The following is a 21,636-nucleotide window of genomic DNA, read 5'->3' on the forward strand; positions in this document are numbered from 1 at the left end:
CGTCGACTGCTTTTTGTTCCGTTCTCTGTTGATATTAAATGAGCTCTGTCAATTCTTGTATGACGAAGCAAAGCCCATCAAACCCGTCTTTAAGAGCAGCTTCCTCACAGCCACCTTTCATGGAAACCATTCCTGACGAGACTCTTGTTTTACTGATGTGATTTATCCCAAGCATACAAAACTACATTATACAGAAAAATGTATATATTATTTTTTCTTTAGAAAATAAGATAATACAAAACCAAACATTAAAGAAAAAAAAAAAATAAATAAAAATCTCAAAAAATTACAATCATCAGACTCAAAAGGAGCACAAAGCACTGCATCACATTTAGTCTTCTATACATAATACCAGAGAAAATAAGTCCTTCTGCACAAACACTGTCATCTACCAGCCTACCCATATGTACACACATTTACATATATACACACATCTGTACACACACATACATATAAGTGCATACATAGTCATATAAACATGCATATACATAACTATACAATAGTAGATACATTTTACATATGTTCACTTTCTCAAAAGACATGATGTCTGGTAGGGGTTGGAAATCATCCATCCATTATCCTAACCGCTTAAGGGTCGTGGGGAAGCGGGTAGGAGGCAGGGTACACCCTGGACAGCTTGCCAGTCCATCGCAGGGCCACACAAAGACAAACAACTACAATAGACAATTTCGAGTAACCAATTCACCTAACATGCATGTCTTTGGGAGGAAGCCAGAGTAGCCGGAGTGAACATGCAAACTCCACACAGAAAGGCGACTGCCCAAAACTCGCCCTAGCTGAGGATCGAACCGGCAACCTGTGAGGGTGTGAGGCCACAGTGCCATTGTAAATCCTTTGTCATTTTTTATTATTTTTATTTATCTTTTTACTTGTCTACTTGGGCATTATAGCAGCAGAATAATGGTCTGGCTACTGTGGTGTTTTCTCCTAGTTTACTTAAGTAAATTAATAATAAGTCTACAAAAATTCTCAATATCAAAGAATCGTGAGATTTGATTTAGTCTCAGTAGTTTATTCCACAACGTTCCAACGTACACTGTCATGCGCATGCTTCCCATAGTTGCCCTTTTAAAATCTTTATATTCAGTTTTCCCTGCGATTATTGTCTCCATCTAAATTAAAACATTGTTTGTAGACTGGTAGTAAATTACTTTACTTTAAAATTGACTTTAAATTTTGTTGCCATTTGTAAATCCACCAATTCCCAGAACTTAAGTATTTTTAGAAGAACATGGTGGTATGTTCCGAAAATCCCAATTTCTAAACATATCCTTCATGCTTTTGCTGTTGTTTGTATCATAGCCGTAAAAAAAACTTTTAAAATGTTTCTGCATATTCCCACACAATAATTCAGATCACTGAACAGTAAAGATGAAATGATTTTCTTTTTCACCGAAGCATGCTTTCAAATGTTTCTTGCCATATTTGCTTGTGTACATTTTATGTGCGACTTCCAGCAGATCTTGTGGTTAATAATTACACCCAGAAATTGATTTCACACACTAATTGCACCCTTAATGTTTAGTTATACATCACTATTTGTACTACAGTTTCCAAATGGCATGTTTTGTTTTTTTTTTAGTTTTATTTAAAGTCATGGATAATTTATTGCTAACAAACCATCTTTTTAATTCAATGGTTTGCTGTTTAATCTTCCCAAAACCTGCTGCAAGTCACCCTTCAGTGAACAGAAGATGGAGAAACTGAAAAGTTAGGAAGAAACATGAGAGATGGACCTATTTATTCTAAATGTCTCTTCAGTTTATGTTCCGTCTCTTAGGCCTGCTACTTTGCAACAAGCTGTTCGTAACAAGCCAAAGGATACTATTTAAAATTGGTTCTTTGCCGGGTTGCCTGTTACCACACTGGTTAATCCTTTTTCATTCTTCAGTGACTCATACAGTAGGTTAGCGTTAAGTGGCATAAAAAAGAAGAAAAAAGAACTCAGAATCAGGTGCAAGAAAGGGACTGAAAATCCGTGAAAAAGAAGGCAATATATATAAAAAGAAAAACTTTAAAAGACATTTCGGGAAACCTGGAGAAGTACAGCAAAAGGCCGCTGACTATTTGTTCTTTTTTTTTTGCAGTGTTGCTTCAAAATCGCCGATTTTCCAGGTAATTCTGGGAGTTTATGCAGAGAAGCCTCTTCCATTGGCTTTGACTGCTTCCCGTCGGGCTGAACACAGGAGGTTTTCCTTTCTTTTTGTCTGTTCATGACTTAAAACACAACAGCACACAATGTTAACCACTTAGAAAAGGGATTTTTGTATGAAACGTCCCCTTTAAGAAAACTTTAAAATATTACAAGTTTGACAGCTTGGAAGCAAAAATGTAAAGAAATGAAGGATCCTTCAAGGCTTTTACTTAATATTGTTCATATGCTGACAAGGTTGGTCAAATGATTGACATGCATGACGTGATAAACAACGAAGGGTGAATGAGGAGGCGATGTATAACCAAGTATAAGCAGAACAAATGTGGACATGATGAGGTAGAAATTGTTCGTGCATGTCTTAACTGTGTCATAAAAGTTCTGATTTCTTCAGAAAATATGTCAATAAAACATCCTCTTATAATTCCAAGTTGCTCTAAAGATCATCGAGTCAAATCGATATGAAAAAACACTATTAAGAAGGGAGTGTGATCTGTCAACTCTAATTAAACACCGTCCAGTGTTCGACGCCTCCCAACACACACATTCTGGCATCATTCCACTGTCCATTAATCAAACTCTGTGCAACAATTGCATGTAAGTTTGTCTCTTCCCTCAGAGAATGGCTGCATATGCATGACTGGAAGTGCAAATTATTAGAATTGGCACCACGGGTAAATGACTTGCTGTAACAAAGCAAATATCAGACTAAGTGTGTAGAACAAACACTTGGGGCAAACTATAACTTCAGAGGGAGCACAGCGCTGGGTTGTTGAGGAATATCTCACAGATTCTTGCAAAGCTTTACGTTTTACTGATTCAATGCTGCTGCTGTTTGCAGAGAAAAGCAACGACATCACAGCCTCAAATGTGTCTGCAGCGGTGAAGCTCACCGACGCCTCAACACTGCCACCTTTTGATAACAGCGACGAGCCTCTTCCAGTTCAGACAAGTCCCTGATCAGAAACACACACACACACACACACACACACACACACACACACACACACACACACAGCGAGCCCTTCAGTAAGCATCACTTCTCAGGCTTCCTGTACATTCTGGCGAGGAAATATCGCTCAGCTGAATCCTTTCTGCTGGAATCTGGTTTTACGGTCCGAACACTGCTGAACACACTACACAGTTCCTTCTGGAGTTGATGAGCGAAGACCCCGTCCCAGTATTTACAAACAAGAGAGCCCTGAGGGAGTAAAATCTTCTCAGCCAGTTCTATCAAAGACAAACACATTGCGATGAGTCGCTCGTGGTCCATGTCTCTGAAGCCACTGGCGTTGGGCGCCATGTCACTCAGGATGACATGAGCCTGGCCGCAGGGGAGCAGCTCCTGCAGCTTGGCGTGCGTGGTGGGGTGGGTGACATCATGACTGCAGAGGAAGCGAGCGCCATCCAGAGGTGGTATGTTCAGGAGATCAATGCCAATAACCGTGCCACGTGCTAACTCTGGATCTAAGATGACAGGAAACAGAGAATCTTGTAAAAATCTCATCATTTCCCTCCTATAGATCAGCTGTATAAACAGCCTAAAACAGCATAAAAGGACACGGAGTGCAAACTATTACGTTAGATTAATGTAAGCTATCAATCTGAGTTGTTCCCTACAGATATAGCGTTTAGAGAATTGCGAAGAATTTGTAGATTTCATCATCTGCAGGCCGTAAGATGTAAAAGATGCAGAGAATCCATGCAGGGAAAAAACCCAATACTGAATGGCCTTCATTTTCAGCCCCTCAGGCTGCACAGTGGGGAAACTATACGATTCAGAGTTAAAAACTAAATGCCATGCAGTTCTGATTTTGCAATAAAGTTTTGTTGTGTTGCCCTAAAATATGATTCACAGCAACACACGCTGCTATGTAGGCGCCATTTCTAAACCATTTCCTGACTGTTTCTTAACAGTATGACTCCATAATTTCAGAATTTAGGTGATAACCTGACCTGTTACCTACTGAAAATATATCACAACAAACAAATACCACTTTCAGAAGGATTAGCACAGCATTTCACTGTCAAAACTACAGAGGTTTAAACTGAAAGACTTACTGTTGTTCACAGAAGATGCAAAACTAGGTAAACATAAGCATTTGTGGATGTGTAATTTTCATATGTAATGACATCCAAGTTATTACAAATAGTAAGGATATTTCTGTTTGGTTGATTTTTTTTATTTTTATAATACCAACTGGTGTTGCATTATATACTATTGGAAATCCCGATTAGTCACCATTACAATGAGGTAGAACTTGTTTCTGTGGAATGAGCAACACAGGTAAACGTGTGGGCAGCACCCCTGCAAATGACTTTAAACCTCCAGAGACCTTGGTAGAGTGTTGACTATCCACACACGCACATAAATACAACAACTTAGCACCTCCACACTTTATACCAGGGGTGGCATCCCGTCATTCAACCTGGAGTTGTTGAAGGTTACCATGTTTGGTTGTGTGCATCACTTTGTTAGTGGAGCTTTCAAACCACCAAACTTTTTGTTGTGTTGTGTTTCAGCTGTTTTAAGGTGGACGTGAACGCCTCTCCCCCCACCTGTCCCTGCGGAGTTGACCCTCTGAACGGCCACCTGGCTCCAGGCTCCAGGTGCAGCTCCGCAGTCCACCACGCTATAACCAGGCTGTAAGAGCTGAAACTTGTCATCCATCTCCAGCAGCTTGAAGGCGCTTCTGCACCGAAAGTTTTGGTCGTGAGAAGCTTTAACATACGGATCTCTGAGCTGCCGCATCACCCAGCGCTGCTCCGTGGGACTTCTCCCCTTCAGCTTCTTCATCAAACTTAGCGAGAAATGGAAACATCTCTTTAAGGAGGGACGCCACATTTGTTCGGGGTCATGTATGGCAAACTGCACATGCGTACATATGCGTTTACCCTCTGTGCAACACCCTTTTAAGTCCCCGTCTTCTGAAACGCAAATAGTGTTTTTACACGCTAATAGTTCCTATCAAGATTTTGCTCATTTTACATTTTACCTGCTTACCTTTTCTTTTTCTTCCTCATTATTATTATTATTATTATTATTATTATTATTATTGTTGTTGTTGTTGTTGTTGTTGTTGTTGTTGTTGTTGTTGTTATTAATAATAATACTAATAATATTAATAATAATAATGATATTTTTTAGGAATAAGAAGAATCTTAAAAGTGTAGAAACAAAAACATTTCCCTTTATTTACATTTTGTACAATTCAAAGGCTGATTTACACAATAACCTCCACCATATAGATACATAAACAGATACAGATTATTCAGATACATTAGCATGTAGATACGGCGTTAGGAATTGATACTACTGAACTGATAACTTTCTCTGTTGGAGAACCTTTGATTTAATAAATAAATAAATAAAGACTAGTTTGTAACAAAAGCTTTGGTAGCGAGACAGGAATATGTACATAATACATTTAGTTTAAGTCTTGCTTTTGCTAGATTAATGTTGCAAACCCCAACTGCTTGGGGTCAATTTATCTCCATTAAAAATATTGTTGGAAAAAACAGTGTACGACTCAATATTGCATCTATTTTTGTAAAATACGAAGCATTATTTAATCTGTTACAAAGATAAAATTTTAATTTAATAACTATCTGCGTTTTAAAGTGACATGTTTTGTTACAGTGAGTTAGGATACCAACGTGTCCACGCTGTTTTCTCCGACAGTTTCTAGTCGAACCTATATTAAGGTAACACGTGCAACACTAGATTTTTAACTGAGGGGTGGAACTCTTCGACCAACTCTGGCGTTAAACATACACATCCATGCTTTTACAAATCAGTGCATCATGTGACCACGACATTACGCTCCACGCGGGAGTATCATTTCAACCCAAAGTGTGTCTGTTTTTCTTCATCAGGTGCTGACATTACTCACTTTTTACTCTTGCGTGCCGACGCTTCGTGTGTTTATCTGAGCATGCATTAATGTTTGCACAGACACGACTCTCAGAACAATTGCAGCTAATGTTACTTACTCTGCTTTATTTACTTTTCTTTTCGTCTGATTTCCTTTCTTTCTTCCTTCTTCTCAGTCAGGTGAAATGTTGAGCTCCAAGCTGCTGACTCTGGTGCTGGTGGTCCAGCCAGGCAGGGTGCTGCTGGGCATGAAGAAGAGGGGATTTGGGGCTGGCAGGTGGAATGGGTTCGGGGGCAAAGTTCATCCTGGGGAAAAAATTGAGGACGCTGCTAGAAGGTCAGTGCAGCTGTTTTGGTTGTTTAAGGTTCTTTGAGAAACTTCAAGATTGGATTTTTTTTTTTCTCGTAAAGAGGAACAGAAGAGACCTCAGCCCTTGTAAATGAATCACATCACTGAATGTTACATTTATTAACAAGGCAGTAATGTGCTGAAATCTAATCCTCTACTAAATCTAACAACCCCTGAGTCAATATGGTAATTATAAGGATGTTTTAGTATTAAAACCATAGACTGTAAAAATATAGGGTCTGTGATTAAAACACATTAAAAGTACAAAGGGGGAGTAATTTTTATGAGCACTGGACAGATATGTTTAACAGGTCATTAGTATGATGACAATGATGACAGATGGACTGTGATCTGATTTCAGAGCTTGATCCTGCAGTTTGAGGGTAGAAACTTCATGCAGAAGTTAGATTTAATGCTGCAGGACAGATTGTTTTTGTTAGGTGCCTCCTAATGACCACTAATTCATCATCCATCTTGCATCCTACTTTTACACTCCCTCTAACTTCTAGCCTCTTGCTCTGTTCCTTTCTCTCCTTCTTTTCCTTGTTTCTTAGTTACCGTATGTTATCTTTCTTTTCTTTTGATAAATCAGCCACGGTGCAGGTCGATATCCAGATGTTTGCATGTGCCACAGTGCCAGAAAGGGAAAACCTGTTGTAAATTTTTGCATTACAATGGATTGTCCTAAAAAAAAAAAAGGGGGGGGGGAGAGAAAAGTGTAAAATGTGGTTTCTTGGCATCGGGACGTTGCTGGGCAACAACAGCTCCAGGATTGTACATAACTGTCACTGCGGCATCACAACAAGTCAGTAACGCATATTGTTAAGCTCAGGAAGTTGCATAGTGCTACTTTACAAGTCGGTATAAACAAAATATTGTCTCTAAGTAAGTTGCACTCCAGTCATCTCTTAGACTGAACCTGAGAAAAGTCAGTAATGAACAGAAATGAAAGAATCTTTTATCTAAGCAACCTTGTTTGATCCAAAAATCTCCAACTTTATCAACTCCAAGTTTTAAGTAACACCAAATTAAATTGAATTTCCCTTTGGGGATTAATAAAGTATTTTTCATTTTTTTCATTTTGTTTCATTAAATGAAAAACTAGTGTGTGGAGTTAAATAACAGGGTGCAGGTTTTGGTTTTCCGTAAGACTATTAAAGAAAGTAATGTATTGTGATCAGTTGTGTGATTAGTCACCAGCAGGAAATTTGTTACAAAGCCAAAGGAAGGAAGCCCTGAAAGCAACCAGGCCCACTCCCAAACATGCCAAGAGACCATCTTTGTGTATAGAATGCAAAAATACTCAAAAACTTAGTGATGTCCCAAGACTCTTGACAAGCAGTCAGATGGAAAATAAAAAGGATGAAGGATGAAGTCCAGTTTAAGCTGATTGTTCAAGCCTTTCACTCAGATTTCACAGTCTTCTTTAGATTATTACAAAAATGTTTTTATGTTAAATCATTTCAGCTTTCCCATCCAAAACAGCATCTAATTCCTGGAACGGATACAACTCTTACCGAGAAGCTTTTATTATCTATATGAAGCGGAGTGGGGAATTGTTTCTGAAATGCACATTATTAAAAAAAATCATAATTTCATGTCTCTTTCTTAGGGAACTTCAAGAAGAAAGTAGCCTCACTGTGGATGCACTGGAGAAGACCGGAAATATCAAATTTGAATTTGTGGGGGAAGCGCAGCTGCTTGATGTCCATATCTTCAGAGCCGACGCGTACAACGGGGAACCAACCGAATCAGACGGTAGGATTTCCCCTAAAGTGGGAAAAAATAGAACCTGCGTTTCAGTTTTAAAATCAAAAGTCTGGCGACATAATAACAGCCACCAGACTTTTGATAGCCTCAACCTCTAGAGGTTGAAAGTGAAGCCTATGTGGAAGTGCCAAAAGTTGCAGTTCACCCCTCATCCACTAGGGGCTCTGAAACGGAGCAAAGTCCCTTAGAGTCCCATGTTAAAAAGGCCAACTTCATAGCAGAAATAAACATATTTACAGCCTGGTACAAAAGAAAGAAATTTCAGGTTTAATAAGTTAGGTTTACCTTCATTGCAACTGTGGGGGGGAGTGAATTGTTTTATAACTCATGTGTATAACCAGTTTCCTTTTGAAATTCAACATAATAAAGGGCGTGTCCTTTTGATTGACAGGTAGCATATATCCCACTGCAAAAAGAGTGGAGCACAGCTGATGCTGTTTTAGCCAGCTAACAGCATGATTTAGCTTTAGCCTGCCGACCACCATTAGCTGGTTAGCTGCTGTTAGCTTCAGATTAGCTCTGTTAGCTTTAAGCTACAGGCAGGCTGAAGTTTGATAGATGTCAATCATCCACCCCCACACTCACAGCCCCCATCTCAGCTATCTCTCTTTGCCCATTTTTTGTATTTTCCGGGAGAGACGGCATGCGTGACACTGTCTAGATGGGAACGGTGAAAACCACCCGATGACCTTCAACTCACCTCTTCAGAAATGTCACAAAGGCTTTCTCAATCTTTTATATATAGTTCATGAGTGAGGATAATAAAAACAACAATACAATAGCTTCATAGCGGTTTCTTTGAAATGGAGAAATGGTACTTGTTTCCAGGATTTTTTTCTTTTAAAGGGATGAAAAACAAGAAGGGAACTGGGGTTTTTTTGTAACAGAATTCTAAATCTGAGATAACTTGTAATGACATAAAAATCCCCATTTTACTTTTACTTCCTTTTAAATGTCACTTCCTTTTGTACATCTGAGGCAGAATGACAAAGTTCATAGCTATAAAGTTTAAATGAGGCCGTCTGAGATGAGAGAAATGTTTTAATTTACAGTGTGCCCACATCATGCTGTTGTTTGTTGTGTTTGAGTTCAAAACAATAATCAGAAAAAACCCCACTGGCTGTGTTGCATGTTTTTAAGGCCTTCACTTAAAATAAGCAATTAAATTCACCTCAGTTTTTCTCAGTTGAACTTTGGGTTATTTATGAACTGCATCCCCATCAACGCTCATGTTGTCCCATATAATCACACTCCCTCCTCTGTGCTGCACCTGTAAGGCTACACATCCACTGTGGCAGCAGAAAATTAACATGAGTTAACACATCATCCTCCATAGGTTAACATTACTGTTCTGTCTGTGCCGTCACAGAGATTCTGATTGTTTCCCTGTAATCAAATCTGAACAACTTGGCTGTCTTTTTTTTTTTTTTTTTTTTTTTTTTAAGAGTCTGTTTCATCCTTTAGGTGGGCGGCTCAGATTGGTGACTCATTCCATACCGACTGATTCTTCTTCATCTTTTCTTCCACTGATTTTCAGTTGGTCACTGATTTTCTCTATCGCTTGTCCAGACTCATAATCAGGGCTTTTCCGGTTCAGCTGATGCTGATTATGCTGAAAAAAAGCCATGTTCAGTTGCCACAATCATGCAGTCAGGCTCAGTTGAAATCACAACTTTTTGAGATTTATCATGTTTTTGTATTGATTCAGAGTGTGTTCTTTTCATCGCCTGTGTTATAAATGGAGTCTTTGCATATTTTAAATTGTGCAATAAATAAAATTCACTACGTGAGAGCTTAGTAAAGGCACAGTGGCTCATCTGAGTGAAGCTGTACAGGGACACCTTCACCTATGATGTATGCAGCATTGACACAAAGCCATAAAAATGCCCACCAACACAGCTGCACAGTTGTTTAAGATTGTTTTACTGACTTGGTGAGCTCTTCACAGATAGGCACCAGGTCATATCAGAGAGTTTTGTTGACGAGGGCCTACTGATGGTGCTCTACACTAAGCTGATAACAAGAGACAGAACTTTCTGTTCAATGGCACCCAGTCTCTGGAACTTTCTTTAGACTAAAGATCAGTGCACTCTGCTTTCTTTTAAAAACCTATTTGAAAACATATCACAGAGGCTGTTAGCCCTTGTGAATCACCTTATTTTTTTATATTGAAAAGTGCTACATAAATAAAGTTTATATACTCAGAATGAACTAAAAAGCTTTCCCCCTCCTTTTCATTTAATCTGGGCTTGTGTCAAATTTTCTGAAATGTTTAAGGCGGCAGCACTGCCTGTTCCAGACAGACATGCAAGCAAAAACAGGGTTTTTATGAAGGAGAGGATTCTTTAGGCTTAAAAAAAAAAGAAATTATCTAAAAGAAGCCAAGGCCTCCAGCAGAATTAATTCACAGTAATGTACATTTCCTGAGAAATAAGCCAAGGTCAGCCAGGCGAAGGCTGGAAACACTCAACACAGAGAACCCAAACTTTACAAGCAGTTAGACGTAAACCATGGAAAGAAGAAAAAGACACTGAAGCTGGTTAGCCGGGATTAGTGAAGGAGAAAGATTAACACTAATGTGGTTCATTATAAGAAACGGATGTGGATTTAACACCTCTTTTCGGAGACAAGAGCCAAATTGCTGGAAATAATCAAACCTAATGAGGGGCTTCATGAGTGGTTGTTCATCACCTGCGCTTCTATTCGGGTTAAGATCATCTGAGATAAAAATGCAGTTCAAGTGTTTTGCATGACTTCCAATTACTGTGTCTCCTTTTGTTTTGTAGAAATGAGACCTCAGTGGTTTGAAATCGACAAAATTCCTTTCAGTCAGATGTGGCCTGACGACGTCCTCTGGTTCCCTCTGATGCTCCAGAAAAAGAAATTTACTGGTTACTTCAAGTTTCAAGGTCACGACGTGATTCTCAGCCACACCCTGGAGGAAGTGCAGGAGCTCTGATGTGCAATTGCCGCTGTTGCTTTGTGGACCAAAAATATAAAAGCAAAAGGGGACTCATCAGCCTTTAAAATGATCACAGTTCATATTCTCATCCTGGTTTATTTTGTGACTGCAAAGCAGAGGGTTCTCTAGACTAAATGGAATTATGTTACCTGTTTGTTCGGTGCGTCCACATTGTTAGAATTAAACCTGTTTTTGTTTTAAGTGTAAAGTCTCTTTTCTTTGCAAGGCACGGCAGGTGAATGAAAGAAGCAAACACATTGAAAGAAATGTCTATTTTATCATTTTTCTTTATTTTTTTCCAATTTAAAACAATCCAGAAAAGACATATTAAGTGGAATATTCACAATATCTACTGTAATGTCAGTGGGATTCATATCAATTAGTCAAATGATTAATACTGTGCACATAGTACAAGAGAAGGGTTTATAAAGAACAAATTTAACTGTTCATGTATGCTGTCAGTTCCAGTGGCACCATTACTTTGAAGTTGGTGAGATGGCTTCTTTAAATTAGCTTAGATTGTCCCTTCAGTTATTTTGATATTTTTTAATAAAAAAATGTCTGCTCAGAGACAAAATGTGCTTAAATGTCTGATAAAGCATTGGAGAAAAAGCAGCTCAACAACAATCAGACTGATTATTTTTCTTGATAAACAACATGGAGTGATTTACTGGCAGCATGATGAGACCTGAAGTCCTCCGTATATACAGCTGTATAGAAATCCTCTGAAGGTTCACAACATATTTGATCATATTTCTATGGTTCATCTTTGGTAGTAAAATGTATCTTGTAGTGTTATTATTGTCATATGTTGTCACTACTACCAGAGATAATCTAAGCATCAAATGCCTTTCATTTGTAGCCTCACACAGTTTGAGGTCAGGCTTTTAAAACAGCTTATATAGTATAAGAGTCCTACAAATATTTTCAGCAAAGTGAAGAAGTTTCACAAAATCAGGCTTGAAAGTTTGAATCTCAATCATTTGGATTTCTCAACACCTATTCAACACCTTTTTTTTTCTCTCTCCCTGATTTGGTGCAGATCAGCTTTATTTCTGGGATGTTGCCTTCAGGAGCTGCTCATTTCAAGTCTTTTTATAACCTCTGTTCGGTTAAGGTCAGGACTAATTTTATCGTTGCCAAAAAATAAAAAAAAACGTTACTCCTACAATTCACTTTGAATCAATTCTATGCGTAAGGCCATTTTCATGTGTCACCTAGATTCTTTTCATATTAAATAGTCTTCACATCTTTTGATTTTTCTGTTAATGCAGGATAATTTTTTCCAATAATAGTAGTGAAAGCCACCCTGGGCATGTTTGATGCAGTCAAACATGCCCAGATCATAAAGCCACCACTGCCATGTTTCACAGATGTTCTTCAAATATATAGTTCGTTTTCTTTCTCGCTGGTCCAAAAACATATTTATTAACCTGCAACAGCTCTTGACTCACGTGATCCTTGAGTTACAGATCAAACCGAGCATACAGACTCCTGAACTTTGACTTCAGTCACTTTTGAAGCCTCTTATTGAATAAGCATTTCAACCACTCCTGGCGAGTTTGCCGATGCTTTTAAATTACCTCCGTTTACGAGCATGCCAACTATAGACTGAAGGACTCAAAATTGTTTGATTGAATTATTCTAAATTAGGTTGTCTTAATAGACTTTTAGGACTTTAGTATAAATCTAATACTGTAGGTTGTATTTATGTAAAAATTCCACACGAGTCAAACTTTCAAGCCAGACTGAATATAAAAAAATAAATGGCACAAAAGTACAAAATTTAAAAGGATACAGCAACATGTTCTTAGAAACTAAAAGTTATTCAGCAAGTTGAAACTTAATGATAGGTAATAAACTCAGACTTTGAGCCCCTCTTAATTTTTTCCCACTATCTTAGTGCGTTAAACCTCTTAGAAGTTATAAACTGGTACATCAGTAGAATGTATGAACACGCTACCACCCTTCATCCCTTGTAAAAAAAAAAAAAAAAAAAAGAAAATCAGAGTTTAAAGGACTTCCCTGCCTGGTGACGGCTGTAAATGATTCTAAAACAGGTGTTACATCCTCATTGGGAACAGTATAAAATGCTCACTGCCCTTCATGAATAATATGGTCGATAAGAACCAAATCACTTTACAAATTCTCTTAGTGAGTGCAATATACATGATGAAATGGATGGAAAATGGTTAGTATTGTACTTATTTGCTTTAGCTCATGGAGCTTTTTTTTATTTCCAGCTTGCAAACATAATCGGTGGCAGTGTTTGTCCTCTTCATCGCATGCATTTCCCTTTCAGATGGGTGGTTTCAAGCCATTTTTGCCACCAAACAGACACCCAAGCTTCGGATGGAGTTCATTCCACACCTCTCCCATCTGGAAAAAGGGAGAAATATTCTTGTCACTTCTGGTTTTACTAAATGCTAAAATACTGTAGCTGTTCACACAAAAGATATTCTTAATTTAATGCTGGAATTTTAGTGGATCTAAAATGCTCCCTGTAACATTTCACTTAATTTCAACATACAAACAGGTATGAAACGTTCACATGCTCGCATCAAGTGGAAGCAGATTTAAATCCCTGATGTAACGATTATTTAGCCACATCAACTATTGAAATGAATCCACTTTGTTGGACTTTAAGACAATTTTAACCAATTTGACTCTCCTCACTATAGTGAGGCAGATCTGTGACAAAAGGACTTCCAGACAAGCGGTTTTACCTCTCTGTGTCCTTGGACCTGTGAGTTAACAAAAGACCCGAGAATGTGGGATGTGATTGGAAGGTAGGCGAAGATGAGCTGTGTCTCCTGATAAAGGCAGAACAGGGAGAAGTAGTTTCGAAGCTCCATGGTCTGAATGGCACTTTCTTGCTATTGACAAAAACAAAAAAAAGACAAAATTAGCATTAAATGCATGGAAATAAATTATCTTATCTTGCTTTGGATAATAATGAAGTGACGAATTATTTAACTTTATCTTTTGCAAGACATCTCAACTGAAGAAGTTGCCAGTTACAGCTTATTCATATATTGACATTTGATAAATTTATAATGCAGGGGTGTCCAGCGCCGGTCTTGAAGGGCCACAATCCTGCAGGGTTTCCATGCATGCCTGTTCCAACACACCTGACTCAAATGAATCAGTCATTGTGCAGAATTTCATTGATCCATTCAGTGTAAGCCAGGTGTATTGGAACCGGGACACATGGAACACCTGCAGAACAGCAGCCCTCAAGGACCAAATGTGGAAAGCCCTGGCATAGAGCATGGACTGTGATAGGAGACAAAAAGTACCCAAATAATGTTTATATAGTTATTATAAAAACTATTATTTTATTTTGATTAAAAATTAAGTTACTGTTTGATCTTGTTCCCCTCTCTGCTAGAGATCAATGCTGCCGTCATTCAGAAATTTTCCAGCCCAGACATAAAAAGATAAAAATTACTTTTATTTTTATTTTGAGAGAGAATTACACAAAACAATGTGACCGCACTGCAAACACCAACAAACCCTGCTGACGAGGAGGAACTGCAGCCTAAAGATGAAAACCACCAGGGTTACAAGAGCAGACAGCAAATTAATTGTTTTTCTTTTAAATGTGACTCTTTGTACCCGTGATTGAAACTGTGTTTTAGTTCCTTCAAAATGAGTTTCTTATTTGTGACATAAAAAGGGATGCTTAAAAGGGAATAAAAATTGAATGTTATGCTTTTTGTAAAAGGTCTACCATGTTTTGAAATTGAAAGTCAACATTAAAGGAACAGATAAGAGTAAAGGCACAAAGACAAAGCAAATACAGTGTAATTAAGCCAGCGGGTGGTGCAGCAGTGTACAGAATAAGAAAATAATATTATATAGTCGCATGGACAAACAGTTTTTTCCAGGAAAGTTGACTGATTTTTTTTTTACGTAAAACTTGTTCCTTTTAACTTAATTTCACAAATGCAAACAAAACTGTTTACATTGTCTTCACATGTCAATTTTTTCTTTTTTTTCTTTTTTTTTTTTTTTTACAAATACAGAATTTGATACTAGTAACATGGTAATAGATTGTGTGCTAGAGGGAAACAGAAGAAAACTTATACAAAAGTAATATGTTTTGATTGATTCTGCAATTTAACTGGTGAGGGTGTCACAATTGGATATAAAAAAAAAAGTATCCATAAAACACCAAATCCTTCCAAGCAAGGGTAGGCCACTGACAGAAAGCACAGACACAGATTCCTCTGTAAAACTACAATTAGTTTCCTCAGTTCCATTTAAAGCATAATCAAAAGGAAGGATGGTCTAACACAGTAATAAGCATGTCTGTTTTCTGCAGTTGCTCCTGGCAACACTTTTAAAAGTTTACATTTAGTTCATAGAGACACTAAAAATACTGCTTACTCATTTGGTTTGTACTTGTACCTAAATAACCTAATAGCAGTTCAAACTATAATAAATTTTATAACTGAAGTTGAGGAAATTGGGTTTTCAGTCGCACCACATATAACTACAGCTAAGAGCATGAGCTTAGTGTGGAAGATCCACATCAAATCATGTCAGTATGTTCCATTTGCATGCCTCCATCAGGATATTATCTCTAAATATGAGTGTTCATAGTGGTATTACAACAATTACCTGAACAATTCGTGATTCCAGCTGCTCCACAGATGCCTGTTCTTTTGACTGCACAGTGGCACTCATCATCTGCCTCTTCATCATACCGTACTTGTGCAAAGCTCTCTGGTGCTCATGAAGCACACCCTTCTCATGCCGCTCACAAAGATCCTACAGAGGGGGGGGGGGGAAGGAATAAAAGGGCTTGTTATCGGCGTGAAAATGCCAGAGCAATGCATTCTACAAAAGCATCACAGCAAAAGAGTGACAGGAAAATTACTTGGGGAGATATTAGGAATTACCACTAATTTATTCATTTATAAAAAGTTATTTATCCATTTATCAGTCACTGAGTTAGACCTAAAAACCTCCTTAACATTTTTTTTTGTAAAAAATGTGGTATTCTTGAGTATAACATTACTTAGGATTGAAGATGTAGAGATGTTTTTCCTCAGTTTGTCACATACTGATGAACCTCTGCCCATCTTTATGCTTCTTTCAGACCCAGTCATGTTACTGACTTGTTGTCAGTTAACCTAATTAGTTGTCAAATACTTGTTTTTGCTCTGTGCCAATTACTTTTCCAGCCTTCTGTTCCTACGTTTTTAAGATGTGTTGGTGCTGTCAAGTTCAAAATGAGCTAATATTATCCATGAAATGGTAAAATGTCTCGATTTTAACATTGCTGATGTTGTTTATGTTCTTTTGGAAATATAGACTTATTGAATTTGAAAATCTTTGCAATCTGGTTTCTATTTGCACCTCACACAGCAAAACAAAACCACCCAAGTCACTTTAGGTTAGAGTTTTTCAAGGTGGAATAGGTTTCAAAACAGGCACAGCCCAAAGCAAAAAGTGAAATTCGCTCACTCTGTATGACTGCAGCAGATCTAGGAAGAGATTCAGCTTTTCCACAACATCATCTTCCTCCCGTCTGCCCTGAGGACATAAACAAAGCAACATTTACCACACAGTGGTGGTTTTGAGCAAAAACAGCAGGGAAAGACTGAGGGCTGTACCTGCTGAGCCGCTTTGTCAGATAACACCGCAAACTCTACGGACAGGCTCTTCAGAGACTGACGCAGGGTCCCCCAGGTGCATTGTGAGGAAGCCAAGGAGGGAAGAGATGTACTATCTGAGCCCAAAGTACTGATGAAAATTACACGGAGAGAATATGAAATTATAACATCTTAGCTGCCAAAGACATTAATTATATAAAGAAAACTTGTGGACACAACAGAAGGATTTAACTTAATACCTTAGAAAATAATGATCTACCTGAGCTCTTTGCCAAACAGAAGTAAATCTGTTGCATTCTCCTTCGAGCGCTCTGCCATTCTCTCAGCTCTGTCCCGCAGCCGCTGGAAGCTGTTGTGGATATTCCTAATTAGGTCTCTGCTTGTCGAGAACTGAGCCTGAATGTCTGCTGGAAGATATTCCTGCAAAGCAGGTTCGACAAAGCTCTTTTGTTATGTTTGGATTTCAAACGGAGCGCATTGCTTTAGAGAAACACCTGCAGCTGTCTTATATGTCACCAACCTTAGCCTGGGTTGCAATTCTGTTGGTCATGAACTCGTCGCCCGTTTTCTTGTAAGTGTCACGCAGCTTGGTCTGAACATCCTGTTCGGGAAGCAGGGTGAGGAGTGTGTGAGTGGGGGAAAAAAAGGACACGGAGCAGCTAAAACAGGATGTGTTTCGCTGTCACTCATCATGGCAGTAATGCTTTTTGTGCTTTATCAGCAGCGCCATGTGCCCAGGAAACATGTTAAAAGTAACAACACACCGAGCCACTGAAGGTGAGGAAGGTCTTGACTAGCTCATCTTCGGAAAAGAAGGGATGGCGAGCCACCAAGTTAATGAATCTGCCAAGAGCCCGTCTCCTCCCCTCAATGAACTCCCGCTCAGAGATTGAAGTCAGGACTGTGGACACATTCGAAAGAAAACAAATCCATGTGGATCCATTTTAAAAAGCACACATTGGGCCTTTAACAGGAGTATTCATGTAAATAAAGTGGAGCCATATACAACAACATAATAAAAAATTAGACCACTCGGATGCACATCACTTAAAGGTGGAGTATGGAAGATTTTCAATATTTTCAAAATAAATTAACTAAAAAAATAACTACAATCATAATTAAAAAGTTTTTTTTAACATGTAGGTTCCAGTCTGTTCATTTTTGATGCGTTATTAAATTACAAGTTTAATAATGACAATGACAAAAGGCACTTTTTTTTTTTTTACTGGTAGGCAAACATTTAAGAAAGGTCCTTGTCATTAATTAAACTTGTAATTTAATAACACATCAAATATGGACAGACTGGAACCTACATGTTTAAAAAACTTTCTAATTATGGTTGTAGTTATTTTATTAGTTAATTTATTTTGAAAATATTGAAAGTCCTACATACTCCACCTTTAAGTGTCAAATGATTTGAAGTTGCGTCATTATTCTCCAGCTTTACAAAGAGTCCTCAGGTATTGCAAAAAACAGGAAGCAGGTGTCCAAATAATCAATTTCTTTCGCTCAGATGACATCAAGACAAACTTGTTTCCCTCTCATGAGATCCAGTACATGTGAGATTTAGCATACCCAGGGGCAGCACAGTACATTTTTAGTCCTGGCACCGAAGCACAGAGGAGGGAGTGTGATGTTATGGGGCTGCACGAACAAAAGATGGTTAAAAATCCCTACATGAATGCTTGTATGCTTAGAAGTTTTTAAGTGCCTTTTGAAAAATTCCACACCTAGTTAAAAACTAAAGTAAGTTTTGTCAAATCGAGAGATTTTTTTGATGAGGATTCATCAGGGAGAGTGACCTGACATAATTATCCCTCCAAAGCTACAAATGAGTCTTTGTGAAGTGAAACAGGCTCATTTCATGCATCACGGGTCTCTGTGTCTCTGTCAGGCAGCGGCTCTCATGAACTGCAGAGACTGTTTGAAGCAACAGAACACACAGGAAGAACAGCTGAGCATTTCCCCCATCAAGGCTCATTCTTTATAAACCAGAAAGCGCTTACCGAAGCGCCCACATATTCAAATGTTTTACAGCCTTTTATGCGGTGCACAGGGCTAAAGAAAAAGTGACAATTAATCTTATCACGAGGAAGCAGGGAAGCGAAGAAATGCAAAGGAACTTACCTCCCTTTAACATCCTTTTAGGTGGCAACGCAGGAACCACTCTGTAGGCAAACCTCTGGAGCAAAACCTCATGGAAGACGTCGAAATCGCTGTAACGTCGGTAAACTGATATTTTATAGCGCTAAAAGGCAAAAAACAAAGTTAGAAAATGCTCAGATGATACTAAATCATCAGAGCAAATGGTTAACTGAGTATTGTTATAGGCTGTATTTCAATTACTGTACCCTAACAGGGTTAAACGTGCACGTTAATGACAGAAATGCCATTAAAATGATTCCGTTTTGAGATCCTTGCCTGGCTGGTGACCTGGTACTCCACATGTTTGAGGAACAGGCCCTTCTTCTCGGGTATGAGCTCCACCTGCACCGTGTCTCTATCTAGAAGTTTATCCAGCGTCTCCGACATTGTCAGCGCGTTCTCCTGAGCCGGCTGCATCCTCAAGGCACTCAGCTCCCTCGGCTCCCCCAGCTGAGGTTTTGGTAACTCTGTTGAGCACACAACCAGAACTAACATTTGTTTTTCGTGATTAAATCAATGCACCAAGAGTTGCTGTGAATTTTGCAACTGTGAGGAATGCTGAGTTTAAAACCACTTTTCTGTTTCATTCCATTTGTCTTTAAATAGAACAGCATTCATGTGATCTGTCGTTGTTTTTCTTCCAGGACATTCCAAGACTGTGGTGAATTGAATATAAAGTAGTGCGACAAATGCAGAAAACTTGTTCTGGTGCAGACCAGGAAGTGGCATGCAGCAAGCTGCCATACTGGCTACACCTGAAATAACAAAGAGGCTTTAAATAATCCCAGAAGGTGGATGGGTCCGACTTCAGCTAGCATAATGGTTACCTCTGTGAAAACCAAAAAGCTTCACCCTGTCAACTTCTCAAAGTGGGATAAGTGCATAAAAAAGGCTATGCTTAAACACAGCTTCCGTCCATCTGTTGCAAACTGCTGTAAAAGTGCACTAAAGGTGGCAAACCGTCCTAGAGAACATCCATGTGAGCCAATAAAAAGAGTGACATTTGCCCTGAGAGTATGAAACATCTTAACAGGACTAGAGGAATCGCTGAGGTTGCCTTTGGACACCAGATTTACCAAGCTACTCATTAAGCAAAGAATTTACTCCCCTGCTGTCACTGCAACGCTGTCACCTACCCTGTATGCAGTTCTCCAAGAGTTTGGGACTCGGTTGCTTTCCTTGCTGGGCAAGCGCAATCAAAGCAAGGGCTTTGTAGAGGGACAGCTTGCTCAGGAATCCATCCATGGAGTCAACATGCTCAGCAATCTGAGAGGGACAAAGACAATATGACCCGAAGGCCGCCATTTTTTCAGTCTGAGATCCAACTTCAATTGTGGTTTGCATTCCTCTGTGCACAAAAAAAAAGTACACAGTAGACACAAAGGAGATGATATGCAAAGAGGTCAGGAAAAGGGAAATTCTGGTGCAACATCAGCAGGCTCTGAAATAAACTGTGAACATTTTACCTTCACAGTTATTTCATACGCATCTCTCGGCATTAGGAGGAGGGGGGAGCAAAGTGGTTTCTGTTCCTCTCTGCTGATAAGCCATCATACTTATAAATGATTAAATAATATAAGTAATGTATAACACAAGGTACATCTTATTAGAGTAAAACTACTGTTTAAGCAGTATTGTGCTTAAGAATTTACCATAATTAATTAATGACTGATTAAATACCTCAAATCATTTTACAACGTGTCTATATTTCTGTGGGTTTGTGGCTATACAAGATGATTCCTCTCATGTTCATCATAGAGATGTTTCATGCCAACTATAGCTGTGTAACAGCTTTTGATGATTCATCTATACATGAACCCCTCACCTGGTTCAGAGTCGCCTTGGAGAGAGCAGATCTTTGGAGCAGCCGCTGAAAAACTTCCACCTGGACTCTCTCATTTGTTCTACAACTGATAGCCTCGTACACTTCCCTGTAATAGGCAGGAACTGAACCTAAAAGAGGAACAATACCTAGCATCATATGCATAAATATATTAAATATTTTATCAGCAGGGTGCCTAGTAAGGGTTTGATTGACATCACATGTTGTACCAGCTGAGTCATGGGACTTCATATCATCCCTGACTTGCTCTGGATCTTTTGGCGTATTTATAATGTGATAAATTCAAAACACATTTTTAAAAATTAGGTGGAGTATATTGCTTTTTTTTTTCAGTAAAAATGACTAGAAGTGAGCAACGCAAGAAGATAATAAATGTCAGATAATATCAGACTTAAAGGACTTGGAAGGCAAAACTAAAAGGCTTTCTCGTGGAAAGAAAACAAGTCCACAAGACTTTGAGCGATCTGGTCTTTAAAACACTAGCAGTCATTGTTTACAGGAGAGGCAAAAGATAAAAATCAAATGAAACAATCGTGATGGCTTCTTAAAAAAAGAGAAACCTCAGTCAGATCACCATGTTCCCAAAACTTTTCAATAGTGAGTTCACATCGTGATCTCAGCGAGCAGAAAATTCCACGTGTCCACGTAGTTTATAAAAAAAAATAATAATAATAAAAATTAAATAATCACTTCGCACAAAAACAGTAAATTTGGCGACAGTGTCCTAAAACGATTAAAGAAGTTTTCGCACTGTACCTTCATTGATCTCTCCTGCCATGGCTCGGACTGTCATGTGAGCACAAGAGCACCTCCATGTGATTTCCTGCTGGGAAGAAAAAACAAGTAATTTGCTTCTTAAAGTTGTAGACAGCGCTGGTTGAAGTCCAAACCCCGGG

The 21,636-nt window shown here is 38.6% G+C and overlaps 3 protein-coding genes across 3 annotated transcripts; 1 reads left to right on the forward strand and 2 right to left on the reverse strand.

Annotated features, from left to right (window-relative positions):
- Positions 1 to 2,804: 2,804 nt before the first annotated feature.
- On the reverse strand, positions 2,805 to 5,018 carry mrm2 (mitochondrial rRNA methyltransferase 2; the record flags this gene model as incomplete). The annotated part of the gene is made up of 2 exons (XM_079253379.1): positions 2,805 to 3,640; positions 4,733 to 5,018. 2 exons carry the CDS (start codon positions 5,016 to 5,018, stop codon positions 3,210 to 3,212), a joined length of 717 nt encoding a protein of 238 aa, XP_079109505.1. The 3' UTR covers positions 2,805 to 3,209.
- Positions 5,019 to 5,914: 896 nt separating this feature from the next.
- On the forward strand, positions 5,915 to 11,232 carry nudt1 (nudix (nucleoside diphosphate linked moiety X)-type motif 1). Its single transcript, XM_079252197.1, has 4 exons — positions 5,915 to 6,049; positions 6,224 to 6,384; positions 8,009 to 8,154; positions 10,953 to 11,232. The coding sequence occupies exons 2-4, from the start codon at positions 6,233 to 6,235 to the stop codon at positions 11,123 to 11,125; spliced, it is 471 nt and encodes a 156-aa protein (XP_079108323.1). The 5' UTR covers positions 5,915 to 6,049; positions 6,224 to 6,232; the 3' UTR covers positions 11,126 to 11,232.
- Positions 11,233 to 13,292: 2,060 nt separating this feature from the next.
- On the reverse strand, positions 13,293 to 21,555 carry snx8a (sorting nexin 8a). Its single transcript, XM_079252444.1, has 13 exons — positions 21,497 to 21,555; positions 20,723 to 20,850; positions 20,034 to 20,163; positions 19,174 to 19,364; positions 18,880 to 19,000; positions 17,517 to 17,653; positions 17,273 to 17,353; positions 17,012 to 17,172; positions 16,753 to 16,882; positions 16,604 to 16,672; positions 15,755 to 15,904; positions 13,855 to 14,004; positions 13,293 to 13,507 (listed from the first exon to the last, which is right to left on the reverse strand). The coding sequence occupies exons 1-13, from the start codon at positions 21,531 to 21,533 to the stop codon at positions 13,427 to 13,429; spliced, it is 1,566 nt and encodes a 521-aa protein (XP_079108570.1). The 5' UTR covers positions 21,534 to 21,555; the 3' UTR covers positions 13,293 to 13,426.
- Between the last annotated feature and the right edge of the window lie 81 nt (positions 21,556 to 21,636).

The sequence above is a fragment of the Telmatherina bonti genome, assembly GCF_933228915.1.
Source record: "Telmatherina bonti genome assembly, chromosome: 14".
Taxonomy (NCBI): Eukaryota; Metazoa; Chordata; class Actinopteri; order Atheriniformes; family Telmatherinidae; genus Telmatherina; species Telmatherina bonti.